The sequence below is a fragment of the Drosophila novamexicana genome, unplaced genomic scaffold (assembly GCF_003285875.2).
Source record: "Drosophila novamexicana strain 15010-1031.04,08,12 unplaced genomic scaffold, DnovRS2.1 tig00000121-arrow-pilon, whole genome shotgun sequence".
Lineage (NCBI taxonomy): Eukaryota > Metazoa > Arthropoda > Insecta > Diptera > Drosophilidae > Drosophila > Drosophila novamexicana.
The window spans coordinates 2180324-2203927 of record NW_020824773.1 but is presented as its reverse complement, the minus strand read 5'-3'; the positions used below and the strand labels follow the sequence as shown (position 1 = coordinate 2203927).

Genomic DNA, 23604 nt, shown 5'->3' with positions numbered 1-23604 from the left:
TATTCACATTATTTTAATTTTCTTTTGTGTCGAATTCCCAGAAGAGTCAACAGCTAATTTGCTTAAATTAATAAGTTTTGCAAACCCTAAAAAAAACCCCATTCTATGCTTAGACTTCTTTTAATACTTTTGTTACAAGTTATGCTAAAAATAACCTTGTGCCAATCCAAACAATGTCTAATATTTCTATTGGAGGGCGGCTCGAACTGAATGAAACGGTCACACTACACTGTAATTGTCCCCAGTGCTTTTATGTAAAAGAGCTGCAATAAACTGAAATCCGAAAAAACACATGTACTTAAATCGTAACCATCAGCAAAAAAACACAAACCGCGGGCCCTGTGAAAATTGCACAATGTTTGAAACATGTTCGTCGGCGGTTGCTTGGCGAGAGGGGTGTGGCATGGGGCGGGTGCTAGATGAAACCGAGACAGCGACATGGACACGGACGTCGAAGGCGACTCAAGCTGTGAGTGCACTGAGACCGGAGTCCAGAGGCCGTGTCTAGCAACAGGCGTGGAGCCGGCAGCGGCACAGCGGCTGCACTCGGTATCTGAGCCAGCATCAGAATCAAATGTTTGTCTTCCGTGTTTTTTTTCTTGGTTGCCTCTCGGATTACATATGCCGTGAAGCGGGAGCAGTTGCGGCTGAGTGGCGCTCGGTATTTTTTTGTTTTGTTTTTAATATATTTTTTTATGTATATTTTGCATTGAAAGTCACGTGCCGTGCATAAAACAAACGCATTTAATGTTTCACTTGTTGTTGCTGCTTTCAATGAAAATGAAATTCAAAAATCGAAAATGTTGGCGTGACAAGCCAGCAGCAAGAGGGTAGGCAAAGGGCGTGCTGTGTGGGGTTGCAGGGGGAAAAGGCAAAGAATGAGTCGAGGCTGGCAGCCTCATCAATGGGGCAGCCCCGAAGCAGGCACATTAATTAAGGCAAAGAAAAAAAGCATAAGAAGCTATATATAAACACATACACACACACCACACTCTCACTCACATACAAATACGTACGTACTTACGTACGTGCACGCCTGTGTGCCTGCTGGCAGCGCAGCTACCACTTCGGCTAACATCTTCGTACTTTGGGACGGCATCTTCGTCAATGCTGTGCGCTGCTGCCAGCTGCGACGCTGCTGCTGACGGTGCAGCCAGCGCCAGTTGTGCTCGGGTTTTCGTTTGCTTTGCGCACGACTCTCATTTTGTGTTTGCTCGTCAAGGCAGACGGAAGCAGCAGCTTTAGCTTCCGAATTACGCGCGTGCCTGTGTTTTCAACTGCGCCAGTGTGCGTGCGTGTGTGTGTGCGTAGCAAAAGCAATACCGTGTGCAAATACAAATACCGCTAGCTAACGGTACAAACAAAACACAGTGAAAGACAAACGATGCGCGCTCAAAAAATTGCCAACACCAAAGTGTAGTAAAGTGAGTGTACGTGTGTGTGTGTGTGTGCGAGTGTTATAGGTCTGTGTGTGCGTGTGTGTGCAAGTTTATGGGAGGCGTGTGCCGTTAATTGCTCAGCACGGCGACAACAGGTGGCAACCCCTGCCTGTTGTGCCAGCCCCTATCCCTTTATGATAGCGTTGCCCGATTGCTGCGGCGCACGCAAATTCGCAGAACTTTAATTGCCCGCAAAAAAATAACACAAATCAAAAAAAAGGAAATACAAAAAATTAAATAGAAAGCGCTTGTGTAGGGGGCGTGTGGCCCGCAATTAGCAAATCTAACAGTTCCAAGAATCGATTCACTGCAGCCCAAAATTAATTGGCTGCAAAAGCAAAGAGAAAAGGAAACCCAACACACACAAACTCACTTAAAAAGCCGCCGCACTGCCGCTGCCAAAAATAATTTCTTTTTGCCGATATTCCAGTCCGCCTGAAGAAGTTGTCACAGGCGAAGGCAGCAGCAGCGGCGACGGCGGCGACGTGTGTCAAAGGTTTGACAGGCCTTAATTGTCGCAAGAAGAAGCATCCGCAGCAGCAGGGACTGGGGTTGTGGGGATGGCAGGCTCTGATGTGGGGTCGCAAATCTGCCGAAGTGGCCAAGCAGAAGAGTTAAGGCATCTGGATAAAAAACAATTGCCAGGGGTTAAGCTGAGTCAAATTAAATGATTTATAGCTAGAAACGGAGTTGTTTAGGGGTAATCCTAGATTAAAGCTAGATTTCAAATTTAAACAGATCGGATTATATGAGGCAGCAATGTGAAAAAAAAACACATAAAAGGGCATTAATGTTATTATTATATTTTAGATTAAATTTGTATTTTTTGTGATATCTGCTGTAAATGGGGTTTATACTTCTTGTCAGAGGTAATGCGCTTTAATAATGAAATAAATGGGCATTTCTTTTGCGCTATTTTTTCCCAGAGAAAAAACTTTTTTCACTTTCGTCCAGTTGTGACTTCGCATAACACTTCCTCAAGTTTAAAATAGGAATTTTTGTAAATTTAAATTAAGGATTACCCAGAGAAAACTTGAAGCTCACATAGAAACTTTTAATATACGCTTAGACATATGTTTATTTATACATGCAAACATGTAAAGGTAATTAAATCTTCAGTTGCTCGGCTGGTAATCTGACGCAGGTGAGAAGCAGGTGTTTCCCAAGCAATTACCAACATATATGATATGATATAATATAAAGATGCAGCTGTCATCAAATTATCACAATGATAGAGCATACCTCTAGATATTTTTAACTGCAAAAGTTAGTTTTTCCTATAGCTCAGTGAAATGGCAAGAAAAATAGAGGAATTAAATATTACATATTTTTTGGATGGGAGTAAATAATGAAGTTTAATGTTAAAATGTACAATACTGTACAATGTACAATAATAAAATATATGTTTTTTTCACTCTACGAGGCTTAAAGAACAAGCACACACACACACACACTCACAGCCCAGAACTCAGCTGGGCTCAAACCAAAACTGAGCTCAAAAACTCAGTTAAATCTAAAATTATCAAACAAATCCAATTCAAGGCATTTGCTAGAGTAAACGGACAATAAACTTAAAAGCTAAATTAACAAATAACAAGGAGAAAATAAAATGGCAGGACTTTTGATCCTGCGGCTGCTGCTGCTCTTTCTGCTGCAGTGCCTCACGCACTTGCAGGCAGAGATTGCGCACACGCCTTTGGCCAGCAATCGGATCAGACTGGAGCCGGAGCCGGAGCCGGAGCCGGACTCAGAGGAGACGCATGTGCTGCCCGCCAGCTGCCCGCAGCGAATGGCATACGAGAAAATGCTGAACAGCATCGATGATGTCGAGGATCTGTATGTGGATGTGCCCGTGCACATTGCACTCGAGCAGCGCCAGAAGAAGCGGTAAGTCAACAATCTGTCTAAGCCCTGTCCAAATCCGATTTCCAATCCCCAAGTATTCACGTAATTTGAGTAATGCGCCTAAGTGCGCTGGCGACGCCGCCTGTCACACAAATCAAATTATGTCCAAACAATAACAAAATGCGGCAGCGGCAGGACGAAGATGCCATAAGCGTCGGGGCAGGGCAAACGCGGTGCGAGGGCAGAGGAGGGCTAGCAAAAAGAAACCAACAAAAATAATTTATAACCACGACGTGTGGCTGGCCAAACAAAAACCAGCGCCAGATTTTTACAGTTGCCATAAATATGAGCAGTGTGTGTGTGGTGTGTGTGTGTGGTGTGTGTGTGTGGTGTGTGTGTGTGTAGTGCTTCTTCATCTGCTTATGCCTGTTCGCCTAAGTAGTGTGCGTGCTCTGAGTGTGAGTGTTTGTGTTTTTGCTAGGCCCACAGCTGCGGCCGCGTTGCACGTGGCGTATGAGCAACTTTTTTCATGTTTTCTTTTCGGTTTTTTGTTTGTTTCTGTATTTATTTACTTTTTTTTGTGTGCTCGTTTGGGCCTGGGTCAAGAAAAGCTGTCACGTTTTCGCTTAGCGCGCGCGGCTGGCAGGCATTTTGTCTTCTCGATTTGTATACTCTTGCCGTGACGTTGGGCGTATTAGCATAATCAGGCAGTTTGTACGCATCTTGAAGACAAATCGGAGCGCTCAAGTGTCATTTTGCCTATTTTTGTTTGGCTTGGAAAAAAAGCATCTTTGGAAGGATAACATTATGATGGTCGTGCATTGTTTGCTTTATTTTGATGCCATAATTTAAAAATCTGTTGAACGAATGTTCAAGAAAAAGAAAAACTAATTTCGAATTTAACTATATAGAGGTCTTATATAAGCACAGCTATTGCAAATTTCTCTTGCATATATAATCATTGGAAATTCATGTCTCACGATCACAAAATGAACTATAGTTTTATTAATTATCAATAAATAAAATAAATATAAAGTTATCATTAAATTAATTGAATTTATGTGTTAATAGCAAATCGCAAAAATGTTTGATGCTTTCCTTTGTTTGTTTCCTTTGAGAAATATCAGATATTGGATGTTTTAATTTATTCGTTATACCTAGAATCGGTCAGCATTTTTTTACATTATCTTTTGACAAGAGGCATAATCATTAATTCTTCTTTATTTTTTGGTGTAATAAGAAATTCCCAACTTTGTAAACATTTTATATTAATCACGTTTTTGAAATATTGTATATCTGTAACCAAAGATACAAAATTGGTTCATAATACAAAAGGTACCTTATATCTTATATCTCATCGTTTTATAAATAAGTGAAAGTAATTTCTTGCCCAAGGGTTTCTTTCCGTTCCCCAAATGCTATTGAAAGTGATGAGAAAACTTTTCAAGAACGACTCTTGGTATATTCAATCTCCGATTTCCAAGGTTATATTTCTTGAAATCCACTTTTTTCTAGTTGCCAGGCAAAATTTTACTACTAGGTTAGAGCTAAGAATGTAAAGCATTTTGATGGGCTTCCGCCAAAGATATGCTTGTTTATTAGTTATTAACCATAACGTTCACAAATGCTTCTAAAAATACACTCGAGCAGTTGTGAGTTATTTAAAGATCCCAGTGAAGCGAGCAACTGTAACAAAATGCATATCAAATTCGATATGCCGTGCGCCGAGTTTTCTTGTTCAAATTATGTTTTACTTATTTGTTTTTTTTTTCCCAAACATTTCTGTCTTTTATTTCGCCAAAGAACGTGCGAACCTTTTAAGTTATTTCTCTTGCCAGTTTTTTCTTTAGTTTTTTTGTAATATTTGTTGGAATGGTGCTTGGCTCTTGGCGCTTGTGGAGGCTGCTCTCATATAACTTTGATCATTTCTGGCATAGAATGTCAAACATTCAAATTAATGTTGTGCTCGTTGTCGTTGCTCTATGTGAGCTTACTTTTGGTTTTATTGTCGCGCGACCAGCGGCCACTGTCCCCTGGCCACTGGCCACAGTGAAGTGCTCCGATTGCGGTGCACCAAGTGCTGGCTCCAGTGTCGCCTCCGCGGTGTACGTGATGGCCGTCTCGTGTTGCCGCCCGAAGCGTGTGAAAAGGAGCGAATTGTGTGCGCTGAATTTATGGTGCTTGCAGTCATTAAGAGTTTTGCTAGAATTAAGCGATCTGCATTCGGCAGTCTCTATAAGGATGGGACGGGTCAGGATCTGGCTCCTGTGCAAGGCGCAATCAAGCCACAAGTCCAGTTGCTTGTTAATATTTTTGCGCAAACAAATCATAAATATTAATTTAACGACTTAATTCGACGGCCCCTACCCCACTCCGCAAACACACACAGACACACACACACACACACACACACAGACACTGCTCGCTGCGACTCCAAAACTCGAACTGGAACTGGGACTGGGCCACGCGGACTCGCCTCGCTCTAGTGACCACCTGTAGCACATACGCATATTGCCAATGGCCCGAAAATCAAAACAAAACTACAAAACAACAAATTGTTGTTAATGTGCTGCTGTTGTTGTTGTTGCATTTTTATGTGCGCCGCAGGCTCAAGCGTTGTAAACAACTTTTATAGCCAACCCCTCCCCAGCTACGGCAGCAGCCCCTTGCACAGTTTATGGCGTGAAACTATTTATTTGTAAGCGTATCAAAGAAGCTACAATAAAACAGCAACAACAACAACAACAACAACAAGTGACTAGTAAAAATTGTTTTGACCATAAAAATGCGCTGCATAATTTTTGCCTGAAACTGTGCAGACCTTCAGCGGGCAGCGTTGACGACTTTTTCGTCTTGCCTCAAATAAACGTATAGTTTGCGTATTTTTAGATCAAGACATGTCGCTGCATCTGTGGCTGCATGTGCAACTGCAACTGCAACTGCCGCTGCAACTGCAGCTGCAGCTGCGTCACAGTCACAGACACTTGGGCGTCGCAGCCGGCGAGACAGCGAGCTAGCCAGTCGCTTAGTCAGCCCATCAGACGCTGCTCAAACGCCATAGTTCAATAGTCTAAAATTTCACCAAAAAGCAAATCAACACACACTCGCACACACACTCACACACACGCAGTCACTAAGTGCGCGTTGTGCCCATTCTGTGAGTGCTCTGTGAGTAATCAAGTAAATGTGAATGTGAATGCGTATGTTTATTCAAAGTTCGGACGCTGTGCATAGTTTGAATCATTCACACGCAGCCGAAACGTGACAACTGTTGCTGACAGCAAGTGCTAAGAATAATTAACATAATTTAAATTCTTATAGTTTCATAATTTCTCTATCTTATACATTTGAAATACTTTTGATCTATACAGAATCTAAGTGTTTACCCAAATCTTGTGATTGCAGCTCTTGTGGTTTCCGAGATCAATGAGTTCATAAGACGAATATAGCAGGCATACACAAAAAGTACTGTGTATTATAGACAATAATTAATTTTGGGTTTTCAGAAGGGATCATTTGTCGGTTAGATAAATCTTTTCAGCTAACAGTAGGACGGGCTCTTCACAAATAATTCACTCGCAATGTGGGAGGTTTGCTGCAAAATGTGTTAAATAATTTGCTGTTTTATTTCTTTTCGTTTTTAACTCATGCCTTCTGCATTATAAGGCATGCTCCGCTCTTTTCACATAACTCATTAACTCTGTACACATTTCGGAGTTCAGTTTTCCCTCACATTTAGCTTTAAAAAATTTTTTTAAAATTTCAACTGGATTGCCGGAAAATGAGTGGAAAACTAACTGTGCTTGCAGAAAAATCAGCTTTAATTATCTCAGAGCTTTTTAGAAATGTTCTGCATGATAAGATAAGCTCTGTTCTTTTCAGATTATTCAATACCTTTGTAGAAAATTTCGATCTTAGATTCTCCTTCATATTTTGCATTACAATTATTTTGTTAAATTTCACCATGACTGCCGGAAAAAGTGTGAAATAAAATCTGCTTTTAATTTAATCTCAGATCTTATTAGAAATTTATGCGCTTGTAATACACAAACAGTTTTTTTTATGTATTCTGTAATATTGAAAGACTACAAATAGTGTTGGAAAATGTATTAGGCAGATAATTAGGAGTCTTTTATTTAGTTTAGTATATAAATTGAAAGGAATTTAAAGAAATGTGGTTAAATACAATATATGGAAACCTTTTCAAAGCTAACCCAATTCAATAATAGAAATAATCTTTTCCCCAAAAAAAAACTGCAAACAAAGACTTTTCCTGCCCCAAGTTATACGCTGATTACTGCTTGATGTTGCGTAAAGCTATTTAATTTATTTTTGGTCCGTCTGTGCGGGATTTCTAATCTGTTTGAGTTCGATTTTAAAATCGTTACTTTTTGGACAAAAAACATTGAAGTGCCAAAGTTGTAAGCGCAAAGTTTTGGAAGCTATTTTTTTTTTTTTGTATTTTTTATTTGCAATATTTTACAAACTTTATTTAGATACTTAGTTTCGCAGCGCTAAGAGTGGGTAAATATGCTACTTATAACAATATTATCAGCGACAGTTGACGCTGGGGAGATTTTCTCTGCCAGAACTTCAAATCTTTAGCGTAGCTGTGCAGGAAAAGCAGTTCATTCAAAGCTGATTGTCAATTTGTGCAAGGCAGCAGAGTTCTTAAAGCAGGGAGCAGGGTGCAGACCGGAGACCAACAGACCAACTGACTGCCTGTGTGCCTGCCTGCCTGACTGTCTGCTTGTTTTTCATGCCGTCGCTTTTGATAGTTGCAAAAATAGAATTTTGTCGCTGATTTTAAGTATTTCGCGTGAAAACTACAACTACCAGACGAGACCAGACAGCAGCCAAGGAAGACAACAACAAGACAGCAAAGACAACGACGACCCCAAGAGGCACAGCCACATTGACGTCGTCGTCGTCGTCGTCGGCGTCGTCTTCGTCGTCTTCAATTGCAAATTTATGTGAATTGAGTCAATTTTTATGGTTTAGCTAGTTGGTTTGTTTGTCTGGCTGTGGCGGCTACTTACAGGACTTTGCGTCGCTTAACTGGAGTAAAACGCACCACCGGAGCCACCGCCCGGCGCACTTGCTGCCGCTCCCTGTGCCACTTGCCGCTACCCCGCCGCCGTACCCGTTCCCGCCGGCGTCGACGCTGCCTGCGTCTATGGCTGCGATAGCCGCAGATCAGCTCGCCCAGAAATGTCAGCGAGGCGCTGCATATGCCCACAATTAGTATGCCAAATGGTCCCTTCAGGTGCTCCGTGGTCAGCACAATGACGGTGGCTGCGAACTCCGGTCGCATCTTGGCAATGCGATTCAAGTATGTGTTATTATAGCGAAAATCCGAGTCGATCTTCTGTATGATGCCCACATCGCGCATATAGCGTATTATCATGTTCATCTCGTAAAGGAATGGAAAGCCCGCCTTCATAATTAGCTGCATGGGGCTTGTGAAGACATTCTGAGGAAAGGCGTATATGTCATCCGCATGGAGATTCTGCAGTATATACATGCGGCTGCTCAGTATGCAGCGCATGCCCAGCTCCACCTCCTTCAGATTCTCCGTACGTGGCCTGAACGCTTTCGTGGAATTGTAGGCCTTGAATATCCACAGATCATCCTCATTCTCAAACCAATCGCGACACTCCTCCTCGCCGCCAAAGGGTATGCCCGCCGCGACCACTTCGTGCAGCTCGTCCAGCTGATGCAAATAGCCCGGATCCTGGAATGTGGCTATCATCTTGGATGTGTATACAGCCACCACATTGATGCCGTACAGCGTCAGCATCATGAAGAATATGCGCGTCGTCTCGCAAATGGGTCGCTCCTGTACAGCGACGCATATGGACACCGCCAGCGCGTTGATCCCAGTCAGGCTGAGCTGTTGGTAATACTGTGGCTCCGGCAGCAGCGTGACCAGCGCGTACCAGAAGAGCCAGCTCAGCACGAGCGTCAGCAGGAAACACATCCAGGTGAATGGCTCGAAAATGCCCACCATTGCCTGCCATGCCGGACGACGATCTGCCAGCTTTGTGTACCAGGTGTGCGCGTCCTGCAGGTAGCAATCGGATCCCCAGAATATGCCCTCAACCTCATTGTCCGGATAGAAGCCGCCCATGATAAAGTCACACTCGCCATTCTCCAATTTGCCCAGCAGACCGTTCCATTTACCATTTTCATCCAATTCGCCTCGCGTGTCTCGAGAGCAGGTTTGATTTATCTGTGAATAGAGGATGCTAATTGGTGATTGCTGAGGTAATTGCTAATTGCTAATTGGTAATTGCTGAGATTTTCTTAGATCTTTTGCAAACATATAAATTTATATTTAAGTTAACTTCATCTATTTCCCTAGACTCTCATTATATTTTTAATACTCCATTAAGATTTCGGATTGCAAAGTTTGTTTACAAAAACTCCTCAAATCTATATGGATAAGAATATTGATAAGAAAAGCTAACAAACCAAAATTGAGTGTTGATTATCTTTTAGATCTTAATCTATAGACTCCCATGCTCTACCAACCCATAAAAGTCTGTTCTGTAGTTAAGATAAAAGGGTAAATAATTGGATACCCACCGTAAACTGTAAGCGACTGCGCATAAATCCCAATATGCGCATCTCGATGCCCACAATGCAGTCCTCCTCAACGAAGGGCGCTGCAATGGAGGCGCACACGTAGAAAGTGCAGTTTCTCGGGCTAAAGCCGCTGATGTAGTCCGACATGGCGACATGGACAGCATGTGGTGTGGGATAAAGCTGACCATCGTAGCACTGGCCCACGCTCTGAACGCTGAGCACGCGACAGTCAACATTGCTGTAGTAGTCGTTGACCAGCAGGTTGTAGTCTGTGGAAGAGTTGGCAAAGATGAGCGCCACACGATGCACGTAGAAGTTGCTCATGAGATCGCTGAAGATCTTCGATGCGACTGTCCAGGGCCTGTCACGCATCTGGGCATTGTGGAAGAGCACCAGAAAGCGGGCGCCCGGATTCCAGGAGCGACTCTGGCTAACATAGCGTGCCATGAGCTTGTGCAGACTCTCTACGCTGTCCACGACAATCACATAGTTATCCGCCAGCAGCAGCTCTCCAAAGACCTTCGACCTGTTCTGATGATCCGAGATGACGCGCAGCTGAAATAACTCGCGGTCCGATGGCATCTTCGGATCGCTGATAGCCTCATTGATGCGCTTACTGAAGCCCTGCTGTATCAGAGCGGCGGGCAGTGACATGTTAAAGACATTGGTCAGCATCAGATTGTAGGAGCGCGTGAAACGCTCCAACGGATTGCGATAGAAGAAGATCTGCGCAAAGCTGTCCAGACAGTCGACGCCCACCTGCCAAGTGTGCGGGCCCACATCCTTTGCGGGCAGCATATAGATAACCATATTGGCTGACTCATTCGACGGATTTACTATGCCCAAACCACCAACTGGCAGCCGCAGCAGCAGCAGCAGCAGCGGCATTCGCTTTTCCAATTCCAGTAAATTTGGCCACATTTTCCGTGCACGTTTGACTGAACAATGGTCAAGCAACTGAGCCAACTCCTCGCATGGCGGCTTGTTTGTTGTGGGCTGTCGGCCAAACGGCCGACCAGCGGCTCTTTCTGCGTTCTTGTGCACCCTACAATGCCACGGCATTTCGACAGCTTTCATGCTCTGGCCACCTGTGCAAGATATTTGTATGGGAGAACAAGAAAAGCCGAAATGTGTGCGCTTATCCACTTAAAGCCTACGTACTCTTCGTTTCGCCGTTTTGCTTGGCGATATTCGTTTGATGTTCTATTTCTTAAAGTTTAAATAACTTAAAAGAAACTAAACTTTTTTTTGAATTTTACAATATTACGTCTTCTCAGGAGCTCGAACCGTAAACTTCATGTTCAGTGCTATGGAACATTTTTATTTTAATATTAACTACATTTGTAAAAACAAACTTTTGGATTCTGTGTAAAATATTTTATTTTGTTAAAATGATAAACAGAATATTAACTGTGGAGCAATATAAATAAAACTTGCTTATTTATTAAGGATTAAGGATTTTTTTAAATACAATAGAAACAAAATATTGATTTGGGAGTACTTATTATAATTTGCACAACTTATGGAAAATTGAAGAAAGAAACTTTTGAATCCTTTCTAAAATATTTTTTTTATAAAAGAGTAGCCGTGATAAATTTATACAAAAATAAAATATACCTTTGTTAAATAGCTTTTTTTTTACAAAAATATAAACAGAATATTAATTGTGAAATTATATTTAAAAATGGATTATTTTTATTATTTTTCAACTTATAGAAGAATTACATAAAAAACATTTGGAAACTTAGTAAAATAATTTTTGAGCTATTATTTGTAAATAATTGTATATATAGAAAAGTTATTCATCCTATTATTAAATATATAATACTTTTAAAAGGTATTTTTAAATATTAACTAAAAATTGATTTAGTAAAATGTGATAGAGCAAAGATTAAGTTAATAAATAATTGAGGAATTATATTTTGATTAAAAATTCTTTAAAAATTTTATAGTCCACAAAAATGAAAAGAAAACAGCCTCAATTATAAGTCCGATCGGAAACTAGGAAAGATAATAAACTTATTTTTGCATAAATATGTTATACATTATACAACTGGACTTGACTGTAACAAAAACAAACTTATGTATGAAAAGATTTTCAATGTGCAAACTGCAAATTTTAATTGAAAAATGTGATTAATTTAATTTAAGTAGACATTTCGAGTAGTGCATTCACAAGTCGAGCATACGTCAGAAGGTTCATATTTCGCACATGATGTTTGCCTTTATATAATTGACTGCTGTCATCGGCTGGCAGCAACAAAAACAACAACAACAATAATAATTGTAATAACAACAACACAAAAAGCTTGCAACTGAAACTGCAACATGCGAGGCTTAAATTAAAGCAAATATTTGTGCAGTCGCTGCGGCGCCATCTGAAAATGGCCGCCAACAATGGAGTGCATTAAAACACTCCATCAAACAGTTGGAAGCCTTTTGGCGTTGCGGCCAAATAGACATAAATATGTAGCTTCTGCGGGGGTGTCACAGGGTGGCTAAAAGGGGGGGGGGGGAGGGAGCTGTGTATGTGTGTGTATTGGCAAATGGCGTTGGCCGGAAGTAGCCGGTCATAAAACTTGAGATGACCGGCCATAAGCCAAGTCAATGAGTCACTTTACTGCAATGGCGCTGCCGGCGCATCCTGTTGCCAGCACACACACACACACACATACATTTGGGTGTGTGCCTGTGTGGGTGTGTACTAACTGTGGCACATTTGTCTTGGCCTTTTGTCATTAGAAAAATTGCTCATAAATTTCGCATTTAATTACAAAACAAAACTTTTTGGCTCGCCCCTTGGCCACTGTGGAAATATATAAAAACCAGTTCTGCTCTTGGACTCAATCTTCAACTGCAACATTGTTGCAGCGCCAGCTGCCAAAGGCGCTGACTCACTCGTTGCGCCCGCTGCCCTCTAGCCCATCATCTAGCTCGCTCGCTTGGACAAAGGCGAAACAAATTGCGTGTGATAATTTAGTGTCATGATTTTTGACAAAGGGCGTCAACAGCTCACTTACTCCGCCCCAACTCTGACCCCCGCACCGCACCAGTCCACTTTACTCTGCCGTTTTGTCTCCCTTTTCAGATTTGTGCTGAAATTAAACAACTCAACGCCGTTGATGATTCTGTTCTCAATGCCCGTGGCACGTAAGATTTACTACAATCAGACAGGTAAGTTGCTCCAGCCGCCCAGTTGCCGCCCCTCTGCTACATGCCGCTCATTCCCCTTGTCATTGCCATCCACAGCGAACCTGCTGCGTTTGCCCGCGCAGGCAAAGGGCCCCGCCTCGGACAGACTGGTCCTGCCCTGCGCCCTGCGCGGCCAATACGATCTGTTTGTGCGGGCACGTCAAGGCGGCGCACTCAAACTGGAGGCACAGGCCAAGCATCCGGATCAGTCATGGCCCCTGCTCAATCACACACATCGCATCGCTATCCGAACCCAGAATCGTGTGCGCAAGCGTCAGCTGATTGTCAAATGGGAGCGTAGGTGAGTCAATTCGCTGTAGGATATAGTAAGTGCCTTAAGGAGTTCTGAAAGCAAAGATTTAATTTGGGGAAGAGAAAGTTCTTTGAAAAGATAACATGGTGCATGCTTTCTATGTATGAGTATAGGTAGAAATAAGGGCCTATAACTCCTGCTAAGTCTTAAAAAGGAGTTAAAAAAAAACCGTAAAGCAAAGAAGAATCAATGTCGGCGACAATCAACTTATGCAGGAAGACAGCGGCGAGCATTGCCGCCAACTCAACTATTGCGGTATAATATTGCAAATTTGGTTAGACAAGGAATAAACAAGAGTTCCAGTTGTACTTAAGGAAAGATTTTTAACACGAACTTTTCAAAGTTCGCTGTTAGTTTTTATATAGCTGTAGAGATATAATGTAAATTTCTGCATACAACTGTTTTTTTAGCTGGAAACTTTATTAACCTCGACAGCACTTCATTAATAGTTATATTTATATAATTATTCTTTAACTAACCCAAACTCACAGCAAACTTGATTACCATGCCATGCACTATTGCCTGGTGATCCAACGTGTCGTGGACTTCTCTTCGTCCAGCTCGGGCGGCGGTTTCGACAGCTTTTGTGAGGCCGTCTACGCGTACGGGCGGCAGCAGCAGGCGCATTCGCGTGCCGCTGCCGGTCCCTGCTCGGGCGCCGGCAATATATTGGATCTCGTGTGGTCACGCCCGCCAATGCGAGCGCGTCACCTCAATCCACGGCACAATCTGCACATCGTGTGCACCGGCGCTCGGACAAAGCAGCTGCTGCGCGGGCTACAGCCCAACAGCAACTATCGACTGCAGCTGTTCGGTGTGCATCAGCGTCGACAGAATCTGACGCTGCCGCTGGCCAGCAGCCAGGTGCATTTCAATCGCACGCATCCGACGTCGCTGCGGGAGCAGGCGCTGTCGCTGCTCAAGATTGGCGGCCTGCATGGCGTCCAGGTGTACAGCTTCAAGGTGCCCGCGACTACGCCCCCGCCACGTTTCATGCGATACCTGCTGCTGCCCTGTGCCGGCAGCGAGATACGCGTCGAGCTGCTGCGTCAGCATCGCGTGGTGGGCAGCGTGCGCAACATCTACTTGCCCACCTACAGAAAGCTGGAAGGCGTCCTGCCCGGCGAGCGTTATTTGATGCGCTTTGAGCCCAGCAACGAGGATGAAGCGTTGCGGGCACAAAAAGTGCGCGTAAGTTGTCAATTTCACTCTCCCCTCAACCTCTCGACCAATTGCTGAGTACTGAGACATCTTTCCATCTTCCTTTGCAGCTGGCTCTGAGCAGCGAACGCCTGTTCCGCGATCTGCCGGAACTGCCCGACAACATAACCGTCTTCGATGTGAGCACGCGCTGCACCAGCACAACCATCGCATGGCACGGCTCACCCGATGAGCGCGCCTTAAGGTATGTGAACTTGCAGTATACCAAATTGAGATATCTGTGAGCATGAGCAACGAGCTTGCGAGTTCAAATCCACGGAAAATTATGGATTTAGTGTTACCCTACTTAAAATATAATATTGTTATTAATATTTTATTAAATAATCCATATATTTGTTCTTTATCCCAACAGCTACTGCGTTATTGTCTTTAATCTACCGCAACGCAGTTCTGCGGATTACACAAACTATTGCATGGACTTTGGGGCGTCGCGGATAACGGAGCACAAGAACTTCAAGTATATACGCTGCCGCGAGAAACAGCCCAGGTGAGTAAAGTTGCTAATACCGGAACACTCTGACATATACCAATTAAATCTCAATGCTGCAGCAACGTGGACAAGCTGGAGACGGAAACTATACTGAGCTTGTCGCCAGGCGATAGCTACTTGATTTACGTGACCGCCAACCTGAGCATGGGCAAGCCGCTGCCCTACCAGACGCTGACGGTGCACATGGGCAGTCAGTGCGTGGATCTGGAGTCGCAGGAGCAGCCCGAATACTACTAGGCGTATGCGCAATGCAGTTGTCGAAGCAGAAGAGAAAAAACTCAAAAACAAATAAAAATTATCCGTCGTTGTAAAGCTACCTAATCCACTAAACTAAACTAAATTAAACTATGCAATACCATACTATACTATATCTATGCGGGTTTTTGCGCTAAGCATAAAAGACTATATATATTTAGATCTATATATGGCAAACATAGCTATGTTCACGTGGTGTGTGTGTGCGTGTGTGTTGAGTGTGTGTGTGTGTGAATTTTTAAGTTTGTCAACAAATTCCAAGTATTTTGAGCTCTTATATTTCTTGATCGTAACCTAGCTTTAAATGTTTTTGTATAATTGTTTACGATTTTGTGTGTGTTCATTGTTTAAAATCTCGAATCGGTTTATAGTTTAGTTAATATATATCTATATATTCATGTAAGTTTATTTTATCGCTAGGCTTTTGCTGTTAAGTTTACCAATAATTTTTTATACACAAAAATCTTAGTTTAGCTAAGCTTAACTATGTATACAGAATATATATACATACATACATATATATATTTACATATATTTAATAGCTATAAATGTGCGCTAGTGTGGGCGTTCCAAGCGTTGTATTTTTTGAGGCGACTTAAGCAAAAAACACTGCAAAAATCGATTAAATATAACCATAAATAAATAAATAATGTGGACAATAAAATGTACTAAGCATTAATAAAGTTGGCCAATGCATATTCAAAATATTTGCCAATAAACATGTACGAATAAATAAATCAATGCAAATAAAAACAATTCAGAGTGCTCTACTTGGGAGTGCACGACAAACTAAGTTTACAAACTAAGTTTGTTGCATTTAGCTCATATAATGTTCAAGTCATGCTTAAAAAACCAGCATTAGCATCAATGTTTATCAATATTGTGGAAATGTGGAGCTATTGAAACATTAAATCAAAAATTGCATTGGCTATGTGCCGGTTCCCTGGTCACAATACGCGATTTATAGCCAGGTTTTGATTAAATGCTGCAGCTTGCAATGAATGCTTTTAGCTAAGTTTTGTTTTTGTTTGGCTAACAACAAAAAAATACAATACGTGTACGGTAGCATGACCGGGTGCCTACTTGCGGGTTGAATTTTTCGAAACCCCGTCTGAAGGTGCACCTTCATCACATAAGGTAACTACAGTAAAAATTTCAGAGTTATTTTTCAGGATTTCAGATTTTTGCGCTGAAAATGTACATTTTATGAACATTTTCATTTTGGCAATAAAAAGATATGTATATATTTGTATTAACATACATGAGCTGATTGATTGATTGTGTGACTGTAAGGTGATTAATGCCCTCAGCTAAAAGGGTCTCGGAAGCTGACATATTCACTGAAGCTTCCTTTTGGAAATTAATGCATTATAGCTGGGATTCGATAAGTTTGTCCCCGACACCAGCGTCGAGCTGTCATTACAAACAGTCAAACCTTCTTCTATCAAGAGCTGATTGGAAACTATCCTGATCTGCGCTTAAGCCAAGTTTTTAACTAGTTAATAAGTAAATGGATTAATTTAGCCTTACCAAAGAAACTAAATTAAAAATAAATTCCTCTACTATGCGGCAAATCGACCCCACCACTAAATCAATCTATTGGCAAACTCTGTCTTATTTAGCCTGTTAAATTATACATTTCCGCAAAATCTGTATACTAAATGAATATATTATAAGTTCAGATTCTCATAAAGCACATAGCTAGTTAGTTAAGTCTCTCGCCTGAAAGGACCCCAAGAACATTTTAATTGCAGCTGGAACTGATAAGATGGTTCATCGCAGCATCACCGACCTTGGCTCTCAGCCTGAATACAATTCCATAGAATAGACACAAGTCGCGGCAGAAACAAACAATATTTAACAATATTTTTAATTGCATTTTGAATTTCTGAGACGACGGTCAGCTCATTCTTTGCGATTTTCAGTCGAATTCAAAATGTAGTAGGATAAAATTATTTTCCTGCAGTTCCTGCTTAAGGATTTTACCTATACTTTAGGCAAGGGCTGAGTGAATATATATATTTAAGGTGTATATTAGATAATCAACATAATTGAATATTTAAAAATAAAAAAAGAGCAATGCGATCGGAAGGCCTCCCTTCTAGATTATATACATATATGGCTTGATCTGCTATAAATGTTAATCTGAACGAGAGTAATTTTGTATTAAGAAGTGTTTCGAAACATGGATTAATTCAAATATCTCTTAGAAAAGGGGACTGCACTTTAAAATCGAAGTACTATTTTATTATTTTCTGGTATGTATCATACACATTCTCGAAGTGTGTCTCAAAATCATTCTGATTTTATAGATTAAACAGGCAGTTTGCGGAGATGAAGCACATTCAAAATAGCTTTTATACTATCAAGAGATTTGAGTCGAGCATGAGTTGGTTGTTTTAATCATAAAAACACCCAAAGAACAACTTGACTTAAACCTCTTACATAATACTCTCTCGAACTATTTTCAAGTATTGATAATTGTGGACTCTCGGTTTTGAAGAGTCTTACATGTCGGATATTTCAAGCTTAGCAGAGCTTTTGCATAAATATATTCATTCATTCAATACGAAGCGCAATGTGTTTTCGTTAATTATTATATTTCTTCGTAGCATATTTATGATAAATTCCTTACCTTTGCATGTATTTTTTTTTGGGCTCTGTAAAAAGGGTTGTATTTCGTTTGAATTATACTGTTTTTTCTTAAATTAGTCACCAAAGTTGCTAGAACAAGGTGTAAAAGTTTTCCAATAAGAGAAACGCAAATATATTGATCCTTTTTCATATAGCTGTACACAAGCTAAACTTTTTAATGTGAATTTGTATAAAAAGCCATTTAAATTAAATTAAAACAAAGTTAAATGAAGTTTGTATTCACTTTCAATCATTTAACTATTATATAAATCTCTCTGTTTATAAATCAATAAATATACTAATTGCAAACAAAAAAGTATCAATGTACTTTTATCAATATTTTTTTTAGATATAAGTTTTTGATGCATAATTGCGTGCGTCAATTATATAAGAGGCATATTATGTAGAATTTAATTCATTTTTTCCAAATGATTAACTCAACAAATCATTATTAACTACGATGTTTTATGCTGCCAGTCTCTCTCTTTATATAATGCCTATTACAGCATTGCCTCGCCGTTTTTTCTGTAGTAGCGATTTTCCAATGGATCTGCCATGGTGGCTTAGCATTTTTAACCTGTTCGTGTTTCCGTTCATCTCAACCCATGGATACTCTCGTTTGACGGACATGAAATGTAAGGTATTAAATCGGACTAAATTTGATATCTCGCACTGTTCCCTAACGAATCTGGGCCATGGTAATGTTAGTGCCAATGTGCATTTGAATGTCCATCAGCCACCAGATAAGAACTGGATGGTTAGCTATGGCATCTGGAGAGATCAAGGCGGTTATAAGCCATTTTTCCATAATATTTCACTGGACTTTTGCCGCTTCTTGCAGAATCCGAGTCGGTTACAGCTTTACTACTCATTTCATAAGGCAATTCTGCCCTTTTCCAACTTGAATCACTCCTGCCCCTACACTGTGAGTACCTCCAAATAGCAATACAATCAGATCGTGGACTATGTTTTTGCTTACAATACCCTCTCGTTTAGCACGATATCATTGTGAAGGATTTATTGTTGGAGGACAAGATGTTTTCAGTTATACCGATACCCAAAGGTAGCTATATGTTTAACCTGAGGTTGGGCAGCAATTCCGTCTGGGCGCTTGATCTACGATTTTACGTTGATCTCGATGTAAGAAAATCACTTCGGAAGAGGAAGCCGGATTGATTATTGTAAACAATAATTATGACGATGGAAAATATAAATTAATGTACTTCATAAATGGGAAGAATTCCCCTTTTTTATTAAATTTTTTTATTTTTAGGCACATCATGTCGTTCCGTTTGCGGTGCGATTATTACAAATTTCGTTGCATACTTTCAGGCTGCCCCGATGACATTTATATGGCATCGTCAGCGCTGATCATTGCCAATAGTCGTGCTTCGGTTGTCGATTATCTTTAAACAAATTTATCAGTGCAACAAACTTTGCATCTTCGTCTGCTCTATATATAAATCAGATTTTGTCAAATATGTTTCTCTGAAGGTTTAAGTTTTTAGCTGCTCTCCTAGCTTCATCGAAATAATGATTTTTATTTTCGATTTCGATGCCATGCAATTTGCATGGCTGATTGGGCTTGCCAATTTTGAAAGATGCAATATGTAGTATTAACAATTTTCGTTTCCAAATGATTAACTCATAAAATGTTTAATAATTACAATCGATTTTGCTGCACGTCTATATAGAAACCCTAGTAAGCCATTGTGGTTTTACATTTAGTATCGATTCGCCAGTGGAACTAATATGCGGTTGATAATTTGTTACCTGCTAGTATTCCCGATAATATTATCCTATGGATATACGCGTTTAAAGAACATAAAATGTCAGGCATTAAATCGGACTATACTTGCTGTTTCAGCCTGTTACCTGAAAGATCTGGGACACGGAATTGTTGGGGCCAATGTGCATTTAATTGTTCACAAGCCACCAGCTAAGGAATGGGCCATCAACTATAGCGTCTGGAGAGACCAAGGCGGGTATAAGCCATTTTTCTATAATGTTTCACTGGACTTTTGCAACTTTTTGAAGAATCCGAGTCGGCTGCAACTTTTCTATCTCTTTCATCAGGCAATTCTGCCCTATTCCAATTTGAATCACAGCTGCCCGTACACTGTAAGTACCTCAACAGATGAATCCAATCAGATTAGTCTACTATAGATATAAATATAAATATAAATATATATATATATACATTTTAGCACGATATCATTGTAAAGGATTTTGTGCTGGAAGACAAAATGTTTTTAGGTATACCCATACCAAAAGGTAGCTATATGTATTATCTAAGAATAGCTGGCAATTCCGTTTGGGCGACTGAATTCCGAATTTACATGGACATCGATTTAGGAAAATCCCTACGCAAGAGGAAGGAAGGAGGGAGGAGGATCTGACTGATTATAATTTATTATGTATATATTAAAAATATATTGTTTTTCACTTTAGATGGAAAGTTTCCTTAATACATTTGAATTTTGAATTGGAAAATTTGTTCCTTTTATTCTGGGTAAATAAAACTAATAATAAAGGGAACTTATAAAACATTTTTTAAATATGGCAATGAACTATTGTATATATCAAATGTTTTTTGTTCGGATATTATAAATAATCTTATAAGTAATAGCCGAATGCTAAAATGGATTGCTTAGTCTATATTAATTATTAATAATAAATATAAAAACACTCGAATATGTCTTATCAAACATTATACGTTTGTTCAAACGGTGAAGTTACTCAGTCGATGACTAGTTATTAAGGCTAATAGCTAATTATTTCGTTAAGTAATGTTACTCCAGACCTATGTGATTTAGCTCTGCGGCATCTAAATGTTAATTATTTATGGTGCGCACCAACCCAATGATCCACAGCTTATACAAAATCTATTATGAGGTATTTATATGTGTACATTTTCTAGCCACATTTATCTGACAGATGACGCGCTTCCAGTGCGCTGCGAACCGTGGTCAATCGCCCGACGGCGCATCGCGTGTGGGTTCAACCGATAGCAATCAAATGCGCAGCTAAGCGATTGATAAGGCCCGGCGATATCTGGCGATAATCATTAGCTACACGTTAAAAGTACATCGGTAGCAGCTGACAGGCGGCAGGTGGCACAAACGAGTATTCAATTTTCCTTCAGTCACATCAAAGTCGCTCAGCTCTTCGCACAAGCAATTCGAAATATTGTTGCATACTTTTGGGGCGCGCGTTTAAATGGCATTGCGAGCGCTGATCATCGACACAGACGATTTATATCCGATTGTGATCGCAAGTGATCTGTGCCAAATACATGACACACCACGTTACATATTCATGGCGCTGGTCACGGTGCTCTTCCTGTGCACCTTTGTGGGCAACGTGAGCGCCCTGTATGTGAACATCAGACGCAAGCTGCGGCCTTTTTTTCGTGCCTGCCTCATCTCGCTGGCCTGCAGCGATCTGATCTACTGTGTCAACTTTACCACCTCCAACATTGCCATGTTCAATGCGGAATATCTGGAGTATTGGGTGGGCTACGTGCTTATTGTGTGGAGCTTAATGTTAACTGTGTGCTCTTTCAGATTCTTGGCCCGTTCATGTGCAATTGTGTGCCGTTTGTCAACACAACAACTGTACTGTGCAGCAGTTTTATGCTGGTGGCCATTGCCCTGGATCGTTATATGGCCATAAGACGTGCTGCGATTGGCATTTGGAATCCAGGCTTAGTTTTCTGCGCCGTCTGCATCGCTGGCATTTGGCTAGCCTGCATGGCCGCCGCGGTGCCTCTCTTCTTCATCTATACCCCGATCCAGGTCTATATACAGAGCACGGATGAGCTGCTAATTAGCGAACTGGACCAGGCTACTATGTGCGTGGGCAGAAGGGTGAGTTGCAACTGCTTAACAGCAACGAATAGGACTAGTATGCAGCTCGATCACAAATATGTAAGTCCTGTTTAAAAGCTTGCCAAGCTGAGATACTTGTAAGACTTGCAGTTTTCTAATGCTCTTTCATTTTGAGGTGCTTAAAAATGGTAGATCAAACTATTTTAACACTGCGAGCTGTAAGCTATAAGGTCAGGTACTCGGAATTGTTCGGGGCAATCACAGTTTGACAATCATAGTTGGCATATAGAGTATAGAGAAAGGAAAACATCATTCGGCATTGACATTCTCGAACGAATACTTTCCTCTTAGTAAAGTGGAAATAACTAAAAACTTTAAAACTATTTTAAAGTGAGTTTAAATCCAAACTAAATAGCACAAAAACCTGCAACACTGCATTTTACAAGTTTTCAAGAGATTATCAGTCAGACAGTCTGTCATTCAGTCAATCAATTTTATATATAGCCACAAGAGCTCTATTTAACGGACGAGCACTCGAAATAGCTAATTAATTTCAGGAATTCCATAAGCCCATTCACACATATCCGTTATCTTGAGCTGCGTACTAGCCCTTACATGCTGTTGACATGTGTTTACTATCTTATCGGGCAAACAATTTGCATTTCTGTTCATGTGTTTGCACAGACCCAAATTGGAATCTATAATAGTGTATCGCTCAGTCTTGTCTTTGTGCCCTGCATTGTGGCGTTCGTTTTTCTCAATGCGACCATTGCGCGGCAGCTGTGGCAGCGACGTCACCAGCAGCGCAACCTGCAGCAGCAGCAGAAGGAGCAGGAGCAGCAGCAGGAGCAGCCGCGATTTGTGCACCTGCTGAGCAAGCCGGAGACCACCTATGCCATGATGACTGCCTTCAGTGTGGCTGCCTCCTTTGACATGAGCACTGCGCAGTTGACGGGGCTGCCGCCGCCGCTGCCGCCGCCGCCGCTGCCAGAGAAGCTGAGTCCCGCGGCAGCGGCACGTGTGGCACGCCATCGCCGCATGGTGCGCGTGGTGCTGCTGATGATGGGCGCGTTTATATGCCTGCGTCTGCCCGCCTGGACCTTTCTGCTGATGCGAGTGTATGGCTCCTTCTCCTCGCCTGTGTCCTGGCTGTTCTACTTTAGCTTTGGCCTGCTCAACTTGACCAGTTGTGCACTGAATCCGCTGTTCTACACCTTTCTGCCGCAGACCATGCGAGTGCTGTCCAAGCTCAAGCGTGCGCTAAGCCGGCTGCTCTGCTGTCGGCGGGCATCCAAGTTGGAGTCGGACGCGACTATGCCCCAGGAAACTGCCGAGCGAGCCAGGCGCTGTCTCTGCTGTGGCCTGCAGGTCACCTGGCGCTGCCATCTGAAGTCCCCACCGGCAGCAGCCGGAAGCATCGCAACCCAGACTGTGCCAGTTATCGAAGCGCCCTCCGCTGCCAGCAGCCTGCCACCGGTTGGTGACTGTAAGGACGACTACAAGGACCTCGTCATCTACAATGAGAACTCGCTGCAGACAACTGCTTCAATGAAATCCTACCGCTGAAAGTGCGTCATAATTCATTCATCGCCTGATTGCAATCATGGAATTTTTTTTTATTTTTGTTGACTGCGCTGATCAGTGTCACAGTTCACGCGATTACTGATAGGCTTCAACCTGAATTTGTCTTTGACTTTTACATATAGATATATATTTTATATATAGATTGCAAATAAAGCTACAGTAAAAACACAGACTATTATTTACGTACATTATATATGCACACATATTATGATC

At 41.5% G+C, this 23604-nt stretch overlaps 4 protein-coding genes across 4 annotated transcripts; 3 read left to right on the top strand and 1 right to left on the bottom strand.

Moving 5' to 3' along the window:
- Positions 1 to 1379: 1379 nt before the first annotated feature.
- On the top strand, positions 1380 to 15952 carry LOC115758082 (protein NDNF). The gene is made up of 8 exons (XM_030698597.1): positions 1380 to 1424; positions 2982 to 3326; positions 12961 to 13046; positions 13122 to 13365; positions 13869 to 14568; positions 14649 to 14782; positions 14951 to 15085; positions 15148 to 15952. Exons 2-8 carry the CDS (start codon positions 3049 to 3051, stop codon positions 15323 to 15325), a joined length of 1755 nt encoding a protein of 584 aa, XP_030554457.1. The 5' UTR covers positions 1380 to 1424; positions 2982 to 3048; the 3' UTR covers positions 15326 to 15952.
- On the bottom strand, positions 8320 to 10793 carry LOC115757825. The gene is made up of 2 exons (XM_030698248.1): positions 9873 to 10793; positions 8320 to 9516 (listed from the first exon to the last, which is right to left on the bottom strand). Exons 1-2 carry the CDS (start codon positions 10791 to 10793, stop codon positions 8320 to 8322), a joined length of 2118 nt encoding a protein of 705 aa, XP_030554108.1.
- Positions 15953 to 18521: 2569 nt separating the features above from the next.
- On the top strand, positions 18522 to 21007 carry LOC115758064. Its single transcript, XM_030698578.1, has 3 exons — positions 18522 to 18902; positions 18974 to 19117; positions 20915 to 21007. The coding sequence occupies exons 1-3, from the start codon at positions 18522 to 18524 to the stop codon at positions 21005 to 21007; spliced, it is 618 nt and encodes a 205-aa protein (XP_030554438.1).
- A 189-nt stretch (positions 21008 to 21196) lies between these two features.
- Positions 21197 to 23532, top strand: LOC115758063. Its single transcript, XM_030698577.1, has 3 exons — positions 21197 to 21490; positions 21544 to 21846; positions 22351 to 23532. The coding sequence occupies exons 1-3, from the start codon at positions 21197 to 21199 to the stop codon at positions 23371 to 23373; spliced, it is 1620 nt and encodes a 539-aa protein (XP_030554437.1). The 3' UTR covers positions 23374 to 23532.
- The last annotated feature ends 72 nt before the right edge of the window (positions 23533 to 23604 follow it).

Excerpts from the sequence above, each read along its gene's own strand:
- LOC115758082 (XM_030698597.1), top strand. The coding sequence starts at position 3,049 with ATGGCAGGACTTTTGATCCTGCGGCTGCTGCTGCTCTTTCTGCTGCAG. Across the intron at positions 13,047-13,121 it reads GATTTACTACAATCAGACAG|CGAACCTGCTGCGTTTGCCC; the intron begins GTAAGTTGCTCC and ends TGCCATCCACAG. Across the intron at positions 14,569-14,648 it reads TGCGGGCACAAAAAGTGCGC|CTGGCTCTGAGCAGCGAACG; the intron begins GTAAGTTGTCAA and ends CTTCCTTTGCAG.
- LOC115757825 (XM_030698248.1), bottom strand. The coding sequence starts at position 10,793 with ATGTGGCCAAATTTACTGGAATTGGAAAAGCGAATGCCGCTGCTGCTG. Across the intron at positions 9,517-9,872 it reads GCAGTCGCTTACAGTTTACG|ATAAATCAAACCTGCTCTCG; the intron begins GTGGGTATCCAA and ends CTCTATTCACAG.
- LOC115758064 (XM_030698578.1), top strand. The coding sequence starts at position 18,522 with ATGGATCTGCCATGGTGGCTTAGCATTTTTAACCTGTTCGTGTTTCCG. Across the intron at positions 18,903-18,973 it reads ATCACTCCTGCCCCTACACT|CACGATATCATTGTGAAGGA; the intron begins GTGAGTACCTCC and ends CCTCTCGTTTAG. Across the intron at positions 19,118-20,914 it reads GATTTTACGTTGATCTCGAT|ATGACGCGCTTCCAGTGCGC; the intron begins GTAAGAAAATCA and ends TTTATCTGACAG.
- LOC115758063 (XM_030698577.1), top strand. The coding sequence starts at position 21,197 with ATGGCATTGCGAGCGCTGATCATCGACACAGACGATTTATATCCGATT. Across the intron at positions 21,491-21,543 it reads CGGAATATCTGGAGTATTGG|ATTCTTGGCCCGTTCATGTG; the intron begins GTGGGCTACGTG and ends GTGCTCTTTCAG. Across the intron at positions 21,847-22,350 it reads CTATGTGCGTGGGCAGAAGG|CTAATTAATTTCAGGAATTC; the intron begins GTGAGTTGCAAC and ends CACTCGAAATAG.